The following is a 17138-nucleotide window of genomic DNA, read 5'->3' on the forward strand; positions in this document are numbered from 1 at the left end:
AACGTTGTACGCTCCTCTTATAGAATTTTTCAATCCATACAACCCGTTTGTACATATATATTTTTCACTACAAGTTGTTTTTTTCGTCATCAAAAATATGAATTATTGTTTTGCATATGATAGAAAAGTAATTTTCCAACAAACTCAATACATATACAAATTCTTACATCATTCCTCTCTTGTTTGTGTCAAAAAACCGTCAAACAATAAAAAAGATTACACTTACATTAATGATGGAAGCCATCTGTTCTAAAACACAAGGTTTTACCTTGCTATACCTATGCATCTAAATTTATTGAGTTTTGCGCATGTACACAAACAAAACAGTTGTTATACAAGAATAAAAATAATTTGAAAAAGTTATTTTCCTCTCAGTGAAATCATAGCGTTTTAATGTATCATATTTTCGGTGATGGTTAAAATAACTATTACTATAAATAAGAAAAGGAAAAAAGAATATTAGCTTTGTGTTTTCTTAGAGCAAAACCACAGGGGGTTATTTGCTCAGCCCACTGACTAGAATCGAACCGCTGTTTCTAGTTTTTGAAATCCAAAGACATACCGCTGTTCTAACAAAAATCGAAACAACACTGGCTTCTGTAAGTAACTATTTTTGTTATATTTATAGCACTAGCGGAAAGCAATCCAGAACAGTTACAGTATAAACATTACAAATTTTACTCTTTAATCGCGTTTCATAGTGACTTTTACTTTGCTAATTACATCAAGTTAAAATTATCTACTGTTTACAATGACTTAATATATTCCAGATTTACTTTTGTAAGATATCACTTTCCTAATTTCAGTTAAGCTGGTCTTCTGTTTATTCTAAGCCTTTGATTCACTAAAATAAGCACGTATTAAAGTAAGCCAGATGTATCATAATTTCACGTTTCTTATCATTCGATATTATGTTAGAATCACGCTATCTTCGATCTGAATTGTTGTTCTAACAAAATTATGTGAAGCAGATGACGTAAATCTTACACAACTTATCTAAAGAAAAGTGTATTCAGATTTATTAATGATGTGGTAATAAGGGTTTATTGTTGTTTCTGGATGAGATGAGATCCTAAATACGCCACTATATAAGATGTTCCGCTTCCATGGGGAACATTGAAAGCTATAGTGTTCGGAACAATGTTCTGCAATTCTACAGCCTTTAACAATTATGACATACAGTTATTACAGTTATTCCACAACAAAAGAATAAACAAAATTTTATAATAGAATACTTAACCTTGTGTACAATGTACCAAGGCAAAAACTCGATAATGTAGACGTTTCTTTAATCTGAAACTGAGTGATTTTGCAAATACATTAGCTTTTGGTCAGTTTTAAAGAATTTCTTCCTTTTTATATTGGCGTTAACAGAATATGTTTTTGACGTCATCTTAATTAATCCTTTCATATGTCTAATTCTATAACACTGATTGACTGATTACAGTACGTTACAAAATTTTACTTTTTCTTGTTCCTGAACAGAAGATGTTATTTCCCAATTGATTATGCCTAAGTAAATGGTAAATACCTATCTTTCTCTTCAAACTTTGCTTTTGTGACCTTGGAGCGTATAACGAAAACATGATGGGAAACTGTATTTGGAGGCTGATACGTAAAAGTGATTTACATCTCAAAAAATCTCAAAAACTACACACTTTTAAACATTCTTGTTCGTTTTTGTATACCTTTAGTTTAAATACATGTAAATCTTGATTCATATGTTGTTTTATTCAGACCTTATGTAAATGAAAATGTGCAAATTTGCATGTTTTTACATAGAAAATAGGTTAATTTCTAAATTTCATTATCCAGGTCAGAAAACAAAAGTTTGAAGAGAATAACGGCCATTTTCTGTATTTCTAAAACACAAACAATTAAGAAATAGCACATACTATCCAGGAACAAAATTTTTGTTACACATTGTTATTTGGAATTAAGTACAAAGCTACACATTGGGCTATATGTGCTCTTCTTATCACGGGTATCGAAACCCGGTTTCTTGTAGTGTGAGTACTCAGTCACACCACTGTGCCAATGGAGGGTTTATAATACTGAAGAATTGCTTCAAGTAATGACCAGACAATTAAGGTCAAATAACCAAAACATGTTTTACAGTTGCAGTTGTATGGTGTGATTAGGTAAATTCTCTATAACATAGAAGTGCATAATTACTTTCTTAATTTATTTAAAACTATAAAGTACTAGTTTCATTGGTATAGAAAATTAGCAGAATGGAAGTTCGACCCTTGATGTCAGTTGCTGGATGTTTCCTGATTTATCTGGCACTCGGTACAATACTAACGTTTGGAAACATTACTCCTTACATAACTTCTTACCTGAAACAAAGAGTCAAGAAGGACACAACATATGAAGAAACAAGCTGGATTTTCTATGCATTTATCTCTACATGTTCATTGTTGTACTTTGGAGGCAAACTAGGTTGTCTCATTGGACGTCGCTGGAGTATGATTATTGGTTCTTGTGTTTTTTGGTAAGATGTATGATTGTATTTATATGTAATAATAATAATGACTGATAGAAAAAATGGCAACAGGTCTATTTAATTCATGAATGTAAATAGTATTATATACAATCACAATACACCTGTAATTAACAAAACTTAATAAAGTTTGTAATAATATAGAGACGTCATTAGAATTTTCATTGAAAGAGAACAACACCTTTTTACTGAAATAGAGGGATTACTACTAGGTATTTGGGTTTTATGAAGTGAAAATTAATCGTCACTTTTCATCTATTTCAGATCAATGAATATAAGTTTTACGTTCTTCTCTTTTTAGTTTATGTACTTTGTGAGATAGAAAATTTTACTTTTATTTTGCTGTGGTTTTTATTTACTGTTTGTTTGATGATCCTTCTATCATTTAGTTCATCTATGTAGTTTAGATGTATTCAAATGTTAATTAACGTTTTATCTGGTGCACATTTAATTCCAATATACACCTATTATTAAATTAACACGATTTCTTAATTCATTAAAATAATTAACAGCACTGATATTATGTTATATTGCTTGAAGCAGGACAGGAATTATTTGTTAACTGAACTTCGGATTATTTATAAATTTTGTATCCCTACTCCATGAACTTTTTCTCTCCAATTTCTTATTTTCTCGAAATTTAAGAAATTCAGTGAATATTGAGTTTACTTAATTCAGAGATAGAAAAGTTATTTACTGATAGAATTGAGAATTATTATTGTTGTTTTTTAATTAAGTTACTCGATCAGTTAGTACGTTCATAAGTTAATTCTACATTCGTTTCACACCTCTTGTTGAAAATTTAAAGTATTTGAAAATAGGCTTGAAAATGAATGTGGGGAAAAGTAAACGTTTATTTAAGAACCATATTAACTTGTTATCATTATATAAATTAAAATTAGCATTATCTCTCAAATAATACTAATAAACCGACTTAATAACAAAACGCGTTACTGTAGTGGATTGCTGATAATATAATATTTGCTCAATTCTGAAAATGAAAACACGATGCAAGACAGGAAATTTATTGGGAGTATGGAAATTAACAAAAGAGGAAGAAGCATTGTGAGGACTTTGTAACTCTCTGAAGAGCAAGCACAAATAAAATACCAGTTAATTTGTAGTGATAACAATTTTATCACAAGAAGAGCACCAGAAATAGCACGTGACAGCCTACTAAAGTCATCAATAAATCCTGCAGAAAGAAGTTTTTTGTTTGTTTAAGTAATGATATTAACTGTCTTTAAATGCATTGACAACAGTTCATAGTTTGAGCAGAAAAACAAAGATGACGTTGCGATATATGATTATGAAATATGTTGGCATTATGTATAAAAATTAGATATGGTGGCGCTTTATGTGGACAACAAAATATACTGTATATTTAAAGGAACAGAAGGAAATCTAGAATAATAATACTGCATTGGAAAAGCAAATATGAAAGTGATAAAATGGAATAGGAGAGATAGTAATCTTTTATTTTTCGATTTCAAAGACAGCTGTACATATAATATATATTTTTTTGTTAATGAGAATGTCATGTGTGTGTAATTCTCGTAGTTCTTGTACTGGCGTATTTATTCAAGTTAAATAAAAATATTTTGTCTGTTAGTTTTGGAATAGCAGTAACGTACTGGAGTATACAACACAGCCTCGTAACAACGATAATCACTTATGGAGTGATTGATACTTTGGGATTTGTCTGTTGTTTTGGCCACCCAGTGGTCACTGTTGTCGAGGTGAGCACTGTTGTTTCGAAAATATCTCAATTAAAAATATTTAAAAAACAGATAATTTCTCATTCCATTTGATGAAAAAATATCATTTAACTATTTTATATCTATTGATATAAAGCACCATACATATAATTATATACATCTGTACATCCATGTTAACGTCCACAGGTAACCTAGAAGAGTAATACAAGATACGTTAAATCTTCGAATTGTTTTAATTCTTAAATTCACCATACTTGTATAAACTCTTATAAAAATGTATCAGTAATTATTCCGCAGGGTATCTACACTCTGTATGTGACACTCCACGTCACGAAGGAGTTGAAAAGAGGACATGATGAGGATGCCGTGAAATCTTATAAATTAATAAATCAAGAAATATTTTCTTTCAATTTTTTATGTATACATTTTATTTTCTACTTTAAGTACATCGACTAACAACAATATTAAACGATAATTTTGTTGCTATGCAATATGTTTTAAAAGACATTTTTGATCGTGGTGTTACCAACTTGCTTTTTTCTACGGGCCTGGCATAATCAAGCGTAACAAGGCGTGCGACTCGTAATCTGAGGGTCGCGGGTTTGTATTCCCGTCGCGCCAAACATGCTCGCTCTTTCAGCCGTGGGGACGTTATAAAGTGACGGTCAATCCCACTATTCGTTGGTAAAAGAGTAGCCCAAGAGTTGGCAGTGGGTGGTGATGACTAGCTGCCTTTCCTCTGGTCTTACACTGTTAAATTAGGGACAGTTAGCACAGACAGCCCTAGAGTAGCTTTGTGCGAAATTCAAAAAGAAACAAACAAACAAAAGCTTTTTCTACATATTAGTTGTCAACCTAATTGATGTTTACCTCTCACTGGCAGAACACTATGTCTGCGGACTTACAAGTAAAAAGAGGTTTTGATACCCTTTATTGGCTGAGCACAAATAGGCAATTGTGTAGATTAGTGCTTAATACAAAACAACAAAAACAAGCAGTTGATTTGTAATAATTATTATTATGTGAATACATCACGAATACATTTCATGAATGACCTTTATTTTGGTTGATTCACAATGGAATTTACTGACGTTTGACTGCCTTCAGCGCTTGTTCTCTGCCTCTACGTTTGTGAAACTTGATTTCGCAAAAATATTATTTTTTGAAGTTAGGTATGAGAATTGAGGTTAGGATATACAACGGTGGGCTGATATTGGTTAGTGCCTTAACATATTTTGACCTGCGGTATTCTCGTCCACTTGGAACTATCACTATTGTGTAGACGAGATTTGTGATCCTGCATATCTATAATAAAATGGACGTGTCTAAGATGCAAATACATATCGTTCCCATTAATAACTAGATAATATCTTGTTGATATAATACGTTTCTAAACGTTTCTACATTTACTAAACGATATAAAATTTAACTTGATTATTTCAAAAGACAAGTCACAAAACAAATTAACATTTTCTTTCACAGTTATTTCCGAAGAAGAAAGGCTTCGTGACAGGGATAGTTGCTTCAGGGTTAGCTCTAACTCCTATTTTTATGAATAGTGTGCAGACATTCTTCGTGAACCCTAATAATCTCCAACCTGCTTCTGATGGGTAAGTTACAAATTTCTCTAAACTTTCGTGACTTTTCTACATATAAAACACAGACTACTTGTTATAATTATAAAAATTGTAAAATCATGCTATAATGGAACTTTATACCACACTGAAAAAAAATGCTGCGGGATGTGCAAACCACAACATCGCGAAATTTTTATTGTGTGTTCATGTAGATTTGCAACAGGAGTCACAATATTCCCGTTTCGTCTCCGTTTCTAATTACGTAGAACTTTTCTTCATTCTCAGGGTACAAATATGACGTCATGAATGCATCGAACGGGGATGTAAATCGCTGGCACCATCTGCATAAATATCATAGTACTGTATGTTGTACGTACATGTAAATAATTAGTAGGTTGTGAACATGTGAATATTTTGCTCCGTTTTTGTAACCACTGCTTTGGCTCTGTTGATGGACTTCCATAAAATATGGCAAGACGGATTGTTGGTTCTGAGAGGAGATATATGCAAACTTACCGTTTCATATTTTGTTGTTGCTGTTTTTACGGGCGTTTTTTTTACGCAGAACTTTATTTTTCTTTATTCTCAAGATTTTTTAAAATTGTATATAAAGGAAAAAACTTTTTATTTTCTAAGACAACCTTTCATTAATCATGAATTTACATAACTGCCGTCCAAAGTACGGGTATCTTAGCTAGTCATATACAACCCATCAGATTCTGCATATTTTTATTTTAACTCATTATTCATCATTTTTTATTTAAAATATTTACAATATCTTCAAAGGGTTATATTTAATAAATTATTCTTTCATTAAATTCATGAAAATTAGAAATATGTAATGTTAGTTGTTGAAACACGGTGAATGACATTTTAGATACCAGGCTGGAGGAAGGTATTCGAAAGACACAAATATTGTATTACATCAGGAATTGAAGCTATAATTTACCCATGTGTTTTATTTATTAGATTTGTGTGTTGATTTCATTGTTTATGGTTAAACATAAAGATACACCTTGGATTATCTGTATTGTCGAAATATGGTTTCTAACGTTATAAATAAGTCCGCGTTAAGTGGAGTGATGCTGTTCAATCTCATCACTATAGTATTAAATTAATTCTTACGTCACTTTAGTTTTTTATTAACAAGTAAACGTTCAACATTCTTTCAGATATTTTTACAACGATGAAATTATAGAAAGTGTTCCTGCTTTGTTTCTGATAACGGCATGTTTTACCGGTGGCATTCTACTGATTGGTTTACTCATGTATAAAGAATTACCACAAGACATAAAACAGGTTAGAGCAGTCTGAATGAAGTAGTTTATGAAACATTTTAGACTGAAAAGTAAATCTTTATCATAGGATATGAAGAAGTGCGACTTATTTACTGGTGACAGTTTTTGTGAAGTGAGCTGGGAATCTTTTAATTCTTAATAGTAAAAGTTCTGTGGACGTATGTTAAATTCCAACCAAATTATAAAAATCATTCATTTGCAACCAAATATATTGAATCTCTGGAGATATATCCTCTTAACGCTCTAAAATGCTCATTTCAACTTCTGCTTGTGTTTCATGTTGATCACATAATTCATACAAATCTAGATGATTTATAAACATGAGTTGTTTGTAAGATAAGTAACTCCTCATTAAACCCAAACATGACAGTAAAAGAACTTTTCTTATTTCCATCACGTTTTTAAACGCTTCATTATTCCTAGCAATTCTATTTGAAAATAAGCGTAAGAGTTTTATAGATTATTAATAAGTACCATTACTCTACGTCTTCCAGATATGTTTGTTTAATTTAATATTACCTGAGTTATTCTTCCTTCTTCAATATTTAAGAATCTTCTGTTAAAAAAAAATATAGTGTTACTGCGTATTTTGAAGAAATTTTAGCATGTGTGAATCGAAGCTGTGAGGACAGGTGTTTATACTAATATATAGAAACGTTGGTAGAATTAAATTTTCATCTAAAGAGGCTCAGCCAGGGCTAAATATTAAAGAAATATAGTGTTTTTTTTAAAGAAAACAGCCTCTAGTAAAATGATGGCTTAATCACCTAGTTAAAAAAATGAGAAAAGTTGACGCTTCTATTTTCTATTATAGTGTATTGTCAGTTTCTGTACATACAGAACAACTGTATTCATATTTCTAACCCAGGAAGAAACAGTATCCAGTGAACTAACACATATGTGTCAAACGTCTAAGCATTCGTGCATTAAAGAATCAAGTACAAAAACTCGGGACTGTAGAACAACAATAAATAATGAAAAACTATCTACATCATTTAAAGAAACTCCAGCCAATTCGAACGCTGATGACCAACAACCGTACAGAAATAATGAAGCCGAACTTCATGTGTCACCAACAGAAGCTCTGAAAATGAAAGAATTTTATCTTTTGTCAATAGTTTGTATGTGCTCATATTACCCATATAAGTTTGTTAATGTATTTTACAAGGTAAGTAGTATCTGTAACTTTTAACTACCGTAACTAAGATTACCCTTTAAAATATTAATTTTATTGCCATTATAAACCGTCTTGAAGTGCGACATAGAACAAACTTTGCAAACAACCATTGAGTGCAAATTTCTAACCTTATATAAAATTAGCAGAAGTTATATTTAGAAACTAAGTAACAACTCCAGGTCTGTGTTAAAACAATCTAACCGGAGTGATTACTTTTTTACTGTTTTTCAGACATATGGACAGACGTTTATAAAAGACGATACTTTTCTCTCTATCGTCGGTTCTGTAGCTGGAGCTGTTCATGCTCTCAGCCGAGTGACTGTGGGCTTAATTCAGGACAAAATATCTTACAAGGTAAAAACGTGTAAAAAGGTGATTTAACTTATGTTGTTACTTAAATTATTAAAATAATATTTGTTGTGTTGAATGTATAATATTTTTGTGGTTAAGTAGTAAAATAGAGAGCTCAGAATAATAAAACTTTTGTCTGATCTCTTCCTTATAACAACATAGCCCATTCCTTGATGTCGAGAAAACCCACTTGTAGAGAAACATATATGTAAAAACTGCTCTTTTTGGTTGATCATTTTTTTTTTACGTATAGGAGTGAACAACGTTTCCACCTTATTCGGTCATCGTGAACCTGAGAGTTTAACGTAAAGAAAATAATTATAAGAATACTTTTAGATCACTCACCTAATCAGTCGATTTGATAAGTAATCAGTTTATCTCACCAAAATAAAAGGATAAGAAACATGCACCTGCTCCAAACTCTGGACCGAATAATTAGTACTTATCATAAAAACACATCACTGGATTAAACATAATGATTTCTTTCTTTCTTTATAGCTGTTGTCTTATGTTTCTTGTATTTTACATTTGTTTTTTTGACTTTATCCACTTTAAGTTATAATATATTACATCTTCAGTTAACGAGTCTTCTCTTGCTGGGAATACAGACAGTATTCCTGTTTACTATGGTGGCGACATCTCTTGAAGGAAAAGTTACGTACATGATCTGGATTTGTGGACTTAATTTTACATTTTCTCTTGCTTTTGTCTGTATTCCGGCTGCTGTTGCTGAAGTTTTTTGGATCGAAATACACTGCTGAAATTTTCGGAATGGTATTTTTTACATCAGTAAGTATACAACACTATATCAATTTTTTGTTACTAAAACAACACTAAGTAAATGTTTCTGTAAATAAATTATTGAACTATATATAGTCAAGTTTATTTAAAGACCAACTCTCTTTGTGAAAGTGTAATTACCTTAAAACCACGATATCTTCTCGTTTTGAAATTATCCGAAATGAAATTGATATATTTCTACAATACGTTAAGTAAACATAACGAGTTTAACTGATAATTCATGGCTTCTTATTTCAGACGGCTTCCTTCTTTCTCTGGTCCTTATTTATACATTGTATTATTTCTACGTTGGGATGGTTTGCTACATTTTGTGTGACAGCGGCTCTTTCTTTCATAGGTCAGAATTATTTCGTTTTAGTTTATGAATAAGAAGTGTTCTATTTTAGTGTATTTTAAAGATCAGCGTTTATTTTTATCACTTGTTTCCTTGTAGAAAATAAATGCAAAAAGATATCAGTTTCACAACGCAAATTGACTACCATGTTTTTTTGGTAATTAGAAACTGTCGCTATCTGAAACACTCAAGAGCAAGGAAGTCTTAATATTATTTGAATCACAACTGGTGTAATAAGTTCTGCTATTAAGCGAAATGATGTTGTTTTGAATTAAGCACAAAGCTACACAATGAGCTCTTTGTGCTCTGTACACCACGAATATCGAAACCCGGATCTTAGCGTTCTAAGTCCGCAGAGATACCGCTTAGCCATTGGGGGCAAGCGAAATGCATCATGCGTAATGGATGTATTATTATACACTCGTGTTTTCGGATAAAGCATAATGGAGTAAAAAGGTATTGTTAAAAAATAGATAAAGCGTAGCAGTGTTTTCTTGTGAACTATGCAATTATTAAAATTAATTTCAGTTACTTAATTATGGGATTAAAGCTATTACCACATATTGGTTATGAAATTGATACAGTTTGATGTACATTAATCATATAATATAAATTATAGTGAAATACTTTATAAATTAATGAACATATATTACGTGATTGCGTAACGATAAATAATATATAATTTTATTCCGATATGCCTGTTTGATTGTTTTTCTCTTTTCATAGGGATACTTGTGACTGTATGTTTCCCTGAAACACAACGCACACAACCTTTAATATCAAGAAATTTTGACAGGAACAGCGCGGGACCTAGTTTTGGGTCTTTTGAACATTAGAAATGACTTTCTTAATTCTTGTTAAACTGCAGGGTTTAAAAAACTGTAACATCAACACAGCTTTCACTTCCTCTTTAATCATTATATAATAAAATATCGTAATGTTTGTTCATTTGTAGCTGTTTTGATAAGGATTTCTTTAACTCATCTCAAAGTATAGTTACACCGAGATGTTCATTAGCTGTTTTTCAAAACAAATTGATAAAGTAAAATGCTATATGTTAAGGGTTCATTGAACAATTGACATATGCTATGACCTCTTTAGTAACATAGTAGAATAATGTAAACTTTATTTTTAATGTAGTTGCTTGGTTAATCAGGTGTTGTGCTTTGTGAGGTGTTTACGATTTGATGAGAACATAAGGTGAAACATTGAAAAATAAAATAATTTTTTCTAGATACCAGCTGTTTTTCTTTACTAAATATCTACATGCATTATCATTATATATCATATACAAGCATTGCTATCAATGTTTTGAAAGCTAATGTTTCAAAAGTGTTTATATCACTGTATTTATAACATGTCCTTTAGAGAAAATTGTAGAAAATCCTGGTTTGTCAGAACTTGATAATCACTAGGACAAAAGATACCATTATATACTTGCTGATGATTAAACTTGTTTTTTCTTTTGTGATTATTATCTGAGGAAGTAAGAATAACATTGCGGTGGAGATACATTGGCTATCACTCTACATTATATATTGGGGGGACCAGATGGAACTTCGTATTTATAAGTGATGGTGGGCTTTAACTTTTTCGAAACTTGATAAACCATTGAATTTTAAGACATATTTTATATCTTCAAGTAAGTGGTTTGCATTATCGTGTCCAAAATCAAAAACTTATCGCAGGCATTAATGTTCTTATGTTGTAAAGAGGAAGTTAAGTATTTTTAAAAATTAATTAAAATACACTGATACTCATAAATCAACCCATTTTAATTTATTATTTCCTTTATTTCTAGTTTTTTTTTTACTTTTGGAAAAAAATATCTATAAAAAAATTAACAATACAATGATTATTACTGAAATTCAAATCAGTAGAGTTATTAAATATTGGTTCAATTCATAAGGATGTGATGTTTTTAGTTTCGAAATGTAGAAGTTCTCTCGTTGAAGTCTTCTTCATTAACAATTTTTTTATTTTTATCTTAATAGAGGTAAACAGAGTGATTTCAAAATGTTTTAATTTTATAGAATTCATTAAATTATTTTTAACTTGAGATTTATGCTAAAGGTTTGAATTTTGACCCACCTATACAGACACGCTTAAACCTTGTTAACATGCTGTGAGGCAACCTTTATCTCAAGACATAAATATTTGTATAGTAGTGGAGATTGTAACAGCAGAACAATAGATTACGTGAACAATTTAAATTACAAGTGCAAATAATAAATTTTAAGTGTTGGAAAACTGATTTCGGTTTAACAAAATTATAAAATCAGTTGAAAGAGCTTCTGTATACTGACACTGATTTTTCCCGTGCTATTAACCTTTAGATACTTTTCGGGTTTTGGAAATTATAAAAAGTCATAGTTGAAAGCAAAGGAGAATATGTTATATGTTAATAACACAACAACTGACATCTCAGGTGCTGACGAGGAATCTCGTTCAACACTAATAATAGTTATTACGTTTAAAGTTTTCTGATGTATAAAGCAGTCAGTGAAATTAACGTTTTCATGTGTATCATCAAAGTAAAAAAAGTAAATAAACAAGAGTAGGTTAATATAAAATTCTGGTTAAAGGAAACACAATGTATAACATACTTTAGGCGAAACTTTCTATAAATCAAAACAACTATGAAAAGAAACAAAAGCGAAAGAAATAGATAAAACCCAGTCATGGTATATCCTGATGTATTCCCGTGTTTTGTTTTATCAAGTACTTTATGTGTGTTTTTTTTTTTCTTTTAACGAATAAACAATTCAACTATTTTCGAATATTTTGCTGTAATGTTTTATTTAAGAAAAATAGTTGTTAATCTGTAGTTTCATAAAATATCTACAGATAGCAACTGTTCATTGTTGCACTCCTAGTTTGTAGTGTTATTAGGCTCAAAAGACACAATCTATTCTCGGCCCACCACGGGTATGAATATTTGATTTTGAGGGTTATAAGCCTAGAGACTTCTATACACGGCGAAAGAGTATTAATCATTAATCTATACATTCGTATATTTAGAACGGAAGCCTTGTTTTCGCCATATCTGCGATTCTTCTTATAAAGCTTATAGTCAGAAAGAAAGATAAATTACAAAATACATATACCCTTATAAGTCAACAGCTTGTCTGCGGGCTTAAGAAGCTTGAAACCAGATTTTGATACTCGTGGTTGCACTGCTGGATTAAAGTGGAGTTCTGGTAATATTTTGGAATAATGATACAAATAACTAACTCTTTCCTCTATTCTTCTCGATTCACGAACCGCAATTTCTTTATTTCTCTGGCCTCTGCATTATTCTATTATACTGATGGCGGGCACAGGGTAGCTAATCTAATTCATGTTTAAGATGTCAAGAAAGTTTCATCCCAGTTACAAATAAAATAAATCAAATGCCAAATCAAATACCCTATAGAATATCATACAATCTTTTAATTTGTTTTTATCACTACCAGAAAACTTTTCAACATTAAATGTTTGTTTTTTAACAGTATCTATTTGTGTATTAATATAAGCATAAAACATATTGTGGGTCTTTTATTTTTATATTTCGTACTTTGTTAAAGATGTGACAAAGCGTAAACAGGTAGCTGATTATATACTTAACCAACGTCGACCAACTAATCTTTAACATGTCAAGTCTATCAGTCAGAGTACTCCTCGTCCAGTCAGCTTTTCATCTTCATGTATGCCCATTATCTCTTCTGCAAGCAGCATTACTTTAACTAATGTTAAAAGAAAGACAACGATACTCTGACCAACGTTGATATTACTATTCAGTAGCGACCCAAACAAAAAAAGACAGCTTCATGCCAGATTCAACCCACGCTCGTTAATACTACAGACATTTCAACCGCTACAGATATCAACATCACGTTCAGTAAAAAGACACAAACAAGATTCTTAGGAAGACACCAATCGTCCCAGACCGAAATAGAACAAGTTATTGAGACAGATAGAATCGGTTTTGTATCCACGAACTATCTATCTTTATCCTCCTAGTGTATAAGATCGATCTTTCGATCGAAGGCAGACTTAACACTTGTGTTTCAACTTTGTATATTTTTTAGTGGTTTTTGTTATAAACTTTACTAACCCTGATTTTATTTTTCAGCAACTTTCGGGCATGGTCAGGTTGTATTTTTCAGCGCCCTGATCTTTCACGTAAAAATGGGTTTTCTCGGGGTATTCAAGTTTTCTGAGGTTTTTGAATCTATAGATCCCTACCCTTTTGGGTGTGTGTTTTTATGGTTTTTTTTTGTAGAGTCACTATTTAACCTCTTGCTGACAACCATTGGACATTTGTCACCAGATTGCATTACAAAGTCGACAACTTTAAGTCTTGTGGTTTAACTATAAATAATCAATCACTAGCCCATTTCAATTTTACATCACGAGTAGGTTGAAGATAAGGTCTCTTCATAGCGCCTTCGATTGCTTTACATCTCTTTTTGAGATTCAAAGTGTTAACTTGAAATAACTGCCACGAATTAAATTTTTTTTTTACGTGTGTGTGATTCATTTTAGGTGTGTGATTGGTTTCCTGCTCGAGTCACCGAGCGAAGAGGGCTGGATAAAAATACCGCCCCGGTGGAGGATTAGAATCCAGGACGCGTCGATAATTGCGCTCGGATTGCGGCGTGAGGTTTGGCGGTAGGACGGCGACGATTACCTGGTAGCCCGGAGGAATATTGGCGTGACAGGTTCTGGCATCTAAAACAGCATGATAGCGGAGAGAAAAGATTTGTGTTTTGTGACTACAAATAAATAACAAGTACAGTTGGACTTCTGATAGTGCGGCGGGTTTCGAGATTAGTGAACCGCGTTCAAATCGATGCGATAACATAATATAATTTTTATACTTAAGCTATTAGTGTCTAATAAGAGTGACACACAATCTTTACTTTTGTGAGTGGAGTGAGGTAAAATGCTACTTACACGTTGTTATTTCCCGTAGGACAAAGGCTAAACATTATAATCGATGGGTACAGCTTTCAACAGTTTCAATAAACACCAACAAAATTGTTATATAAAACAAATTTATCTTCTTCTGAAGCCTTTTGATATCAAGTTTATACGTTTGTCTCATGTTTTACGATTATCTTTAAGTAGTCAGGTGAAATTGAACACAAAGTGTTTTATCTCTACTGTTGAACTAGCTTAATTTTGAACCAAAAGTTCTAAGATGTCCTCCCAGTGGGGAAGCAGCAAAATTACGCACTTACAATGCCGAATCCTCGTCACAACAAACATGCTCGCCCTTTCAGCAATAGAGGCGTTATACAGTCACGTTTAATCCCACTCTTCGTTAATGAAACTTTAGCCTAAGAGTTTTTAGTTGGGTGGTGATGACCAGCTGCCTTTCCTTTCGTCTTACATTGCTAAATTACGGAAGGCTAGAGCGGACATCCTTCGTGTAGCTTTTGCGCGAAATTCAAAACAAACAAATTGTCCGATGAGTTATGGTTTGGTAGTTACCCGCCGTTGGTAATTAAAAAAACTACAAGAAAGAGTACATACAATGCGAAAATTCCGGGCTTAATTGCCTACAGTGAACATAGGAGAGAGAACCAATGTGGCTTTGTTATTTGTTATAAAATAAACAAGGACAATCTTTACAGAAATACCATTTGATTTTGCAAGTAAAACTAAAGAATTATTGTATTAAAATCGTAGATTTAATGTTTTACGTATAAAACGAAATAGTAAATACAAAGGGTTAAGAAATTAAGTTAAATTGTTAATTAAATTGTGTCGCTATAGAGATAAGGTCATTTAGCCGTATTATTAAATGTCGAAACACATCTTTCAGTAAGGCAATTTATGACACAAACGTTCTTATTTTGCATATACCTCGAAAATAAAATAATTATATATACGTATATATCTTGTAGATTTAATGCCAGTTTGAAAGAAACTTTATATTCAATGTGCATTGTTTTTTTGAACTCGGTAATGAACATTTGACCACCATCGTTATTAAATCCTGAAATTTATTAATATGAGCACTGAAACTCGCTATTAAAATACTGGCATATTTGATTATATAGTTTGTTTTGTTTTGAAATTCGTGCAAAACTACACGAGTACAGGCAGTGCTAGTCGTCCCTAATTTAGGAGTGTAAACTAGAGGGAAAACAGACGACCCACCGTCAACTGTCGGGCTACTGTTTTCTACCGAATAGTGAGATTGTCCATTACGTTATAATGCTTAAATGGCTGAAAAGCCGAGCATGTTTGGTGCGACGAGGTTTGGAATCCGCGACCCTCAGATTTCGAGACGAGCGTCTCAACCACCTGGCCATTCCGGACCAATATATATTTAATGTGAATTATTTATATATATTAAAAAGGCTGGTATGAATTGAGAAAAGTCTATGCAGAGAAGCGAAAACGTTTCGACCTTTTTCCATCATCGTCAGATTCATAAAGAAAGAGAGAGGTAACTGACCGAGAGCTGACCACATGTTTGAAGTCGGTTGTGTATTTACAAACAAATGGCCTGAGCATGAGCAATCCAGTATCACCAGTTCTAGCCAATATTTTTATGACACAAGTTGAACCACAAGCAATTAACACAGCATTACTTCCACCATTATACTGGTACAGATTTGTAGACGACACGATTTATATGTGAACAAGAAGAAAGCGATCAAATATCATTTCTTAACCTCAAAATTACGAGAACCGATACACAGTTTAAAACAGGAATCCACCGAAAAATCACCCATACTGGACTATACATTCCTTGGAACTCAGCATATGAAACAAAACGAAAACTCAACATACTAGGAAACCAAATAAACACAGCCATAAAACTATGCTCGCCAGATATAATTAACGACGAATTAGACAAAATACAATAATACTTCATCAACATCAATACGTTTCTTCCACAAAGAGTAGAAAACATTACACGCACACATCTAGACAAGAAGCAAAATTAACTAACAAAAGTAAATATATCCCAAGAATAAAAAAATTCACAAAACCATATACTGCTGCATACCATATTTTCCCGACATCAGCAGGAAAATAACCAACATTTGGGTGAAACTAGTAACAAAATATGACATTCCAATTGATTTTAATTTATTCAAAAACCAAGCACAAAACTAAGGTCTATACTATGTAATATCTACACTGACAAACACAACACAAACATTATTTACAAAATACAATATGATAACTGCCCAGACTTCTATATTGAGAAACAAGAGAAAAATGGAAACCAGATTCAAAGAACAGAAAAGTCACCTTCACACGTTTTCGAACACTGCAAATCAAATAAACACAATATAAACATAAAAAACACTGATTTACTAAATAAACAAAAATACATTTCTGACAAAAAAAGAAACCTTACTTCTCCAACAACT

General features: G+C 31.9%; 1 protein-coding gene across 4 annotated transcripts; it reads left to right on the forward strand.

Annotated features, from left to right (window-relative positions):
• The first annotated feature begins 380 nt into the window (after positions 1-380).
• On the forward strand, positions 381-10957 carry LOC143258053 (apicoplast pyruvate carrier 1-like). 4 transcript variants are annotated; one of them, XM_076517074.1, is made up of 10 exons: positions 381-599; positions 2223-2494; positions 4116-4242; positions 5704-5831; positions 6971-7097; positions 7965-8264; positions 8505-8627; positions 9203-9413; positions 9663-9762; positions 10486-10957. In XM_076517074.1, the coding sequence occupies exons 2-8, from the start codon at positions 2235-2237 to the stop codon at positions 9383-9385; spliced, it is 1248 nt and encodes a 415-aa protein (XP_076373189.1). In that variant the 5' UTR covers positions 381-599; positions 2223-2234; the 3' UTR covers positions 9386-9413; positions 9663-9762; positions 10486-10957. The 4 variants fall into 4 exon arrangements, with proteins under 4 accessions (XP_076373189.1, XP_076373190.1, XP_076373191.1 ...); XM_076517075.1 differs by having other exon boundaries at positions 9233-9413; XM_076517076.1 differs by having other exon boundaries at positions 7965-8217.
• Positions 10958-17138: the final 6181 nt, after the last annotated feature.

The sequence above is a fragment of the Tachypleus tridentatus genome, chromosome 7 (assembly GCF_004210375.1).
Source record: "Tachypleus tridentatus isolate NWPU-2018 chromosome 7, ASM421037v1, whole genome shotgun sequence".
NCBI classification, from domain to species: domain Eukaryota; kingdom Metazoa; phylum Arthropoda; class Merostomata; order Xiphosura; family Limulidae; genus Tachypleus; species Tachypleus tridentatus.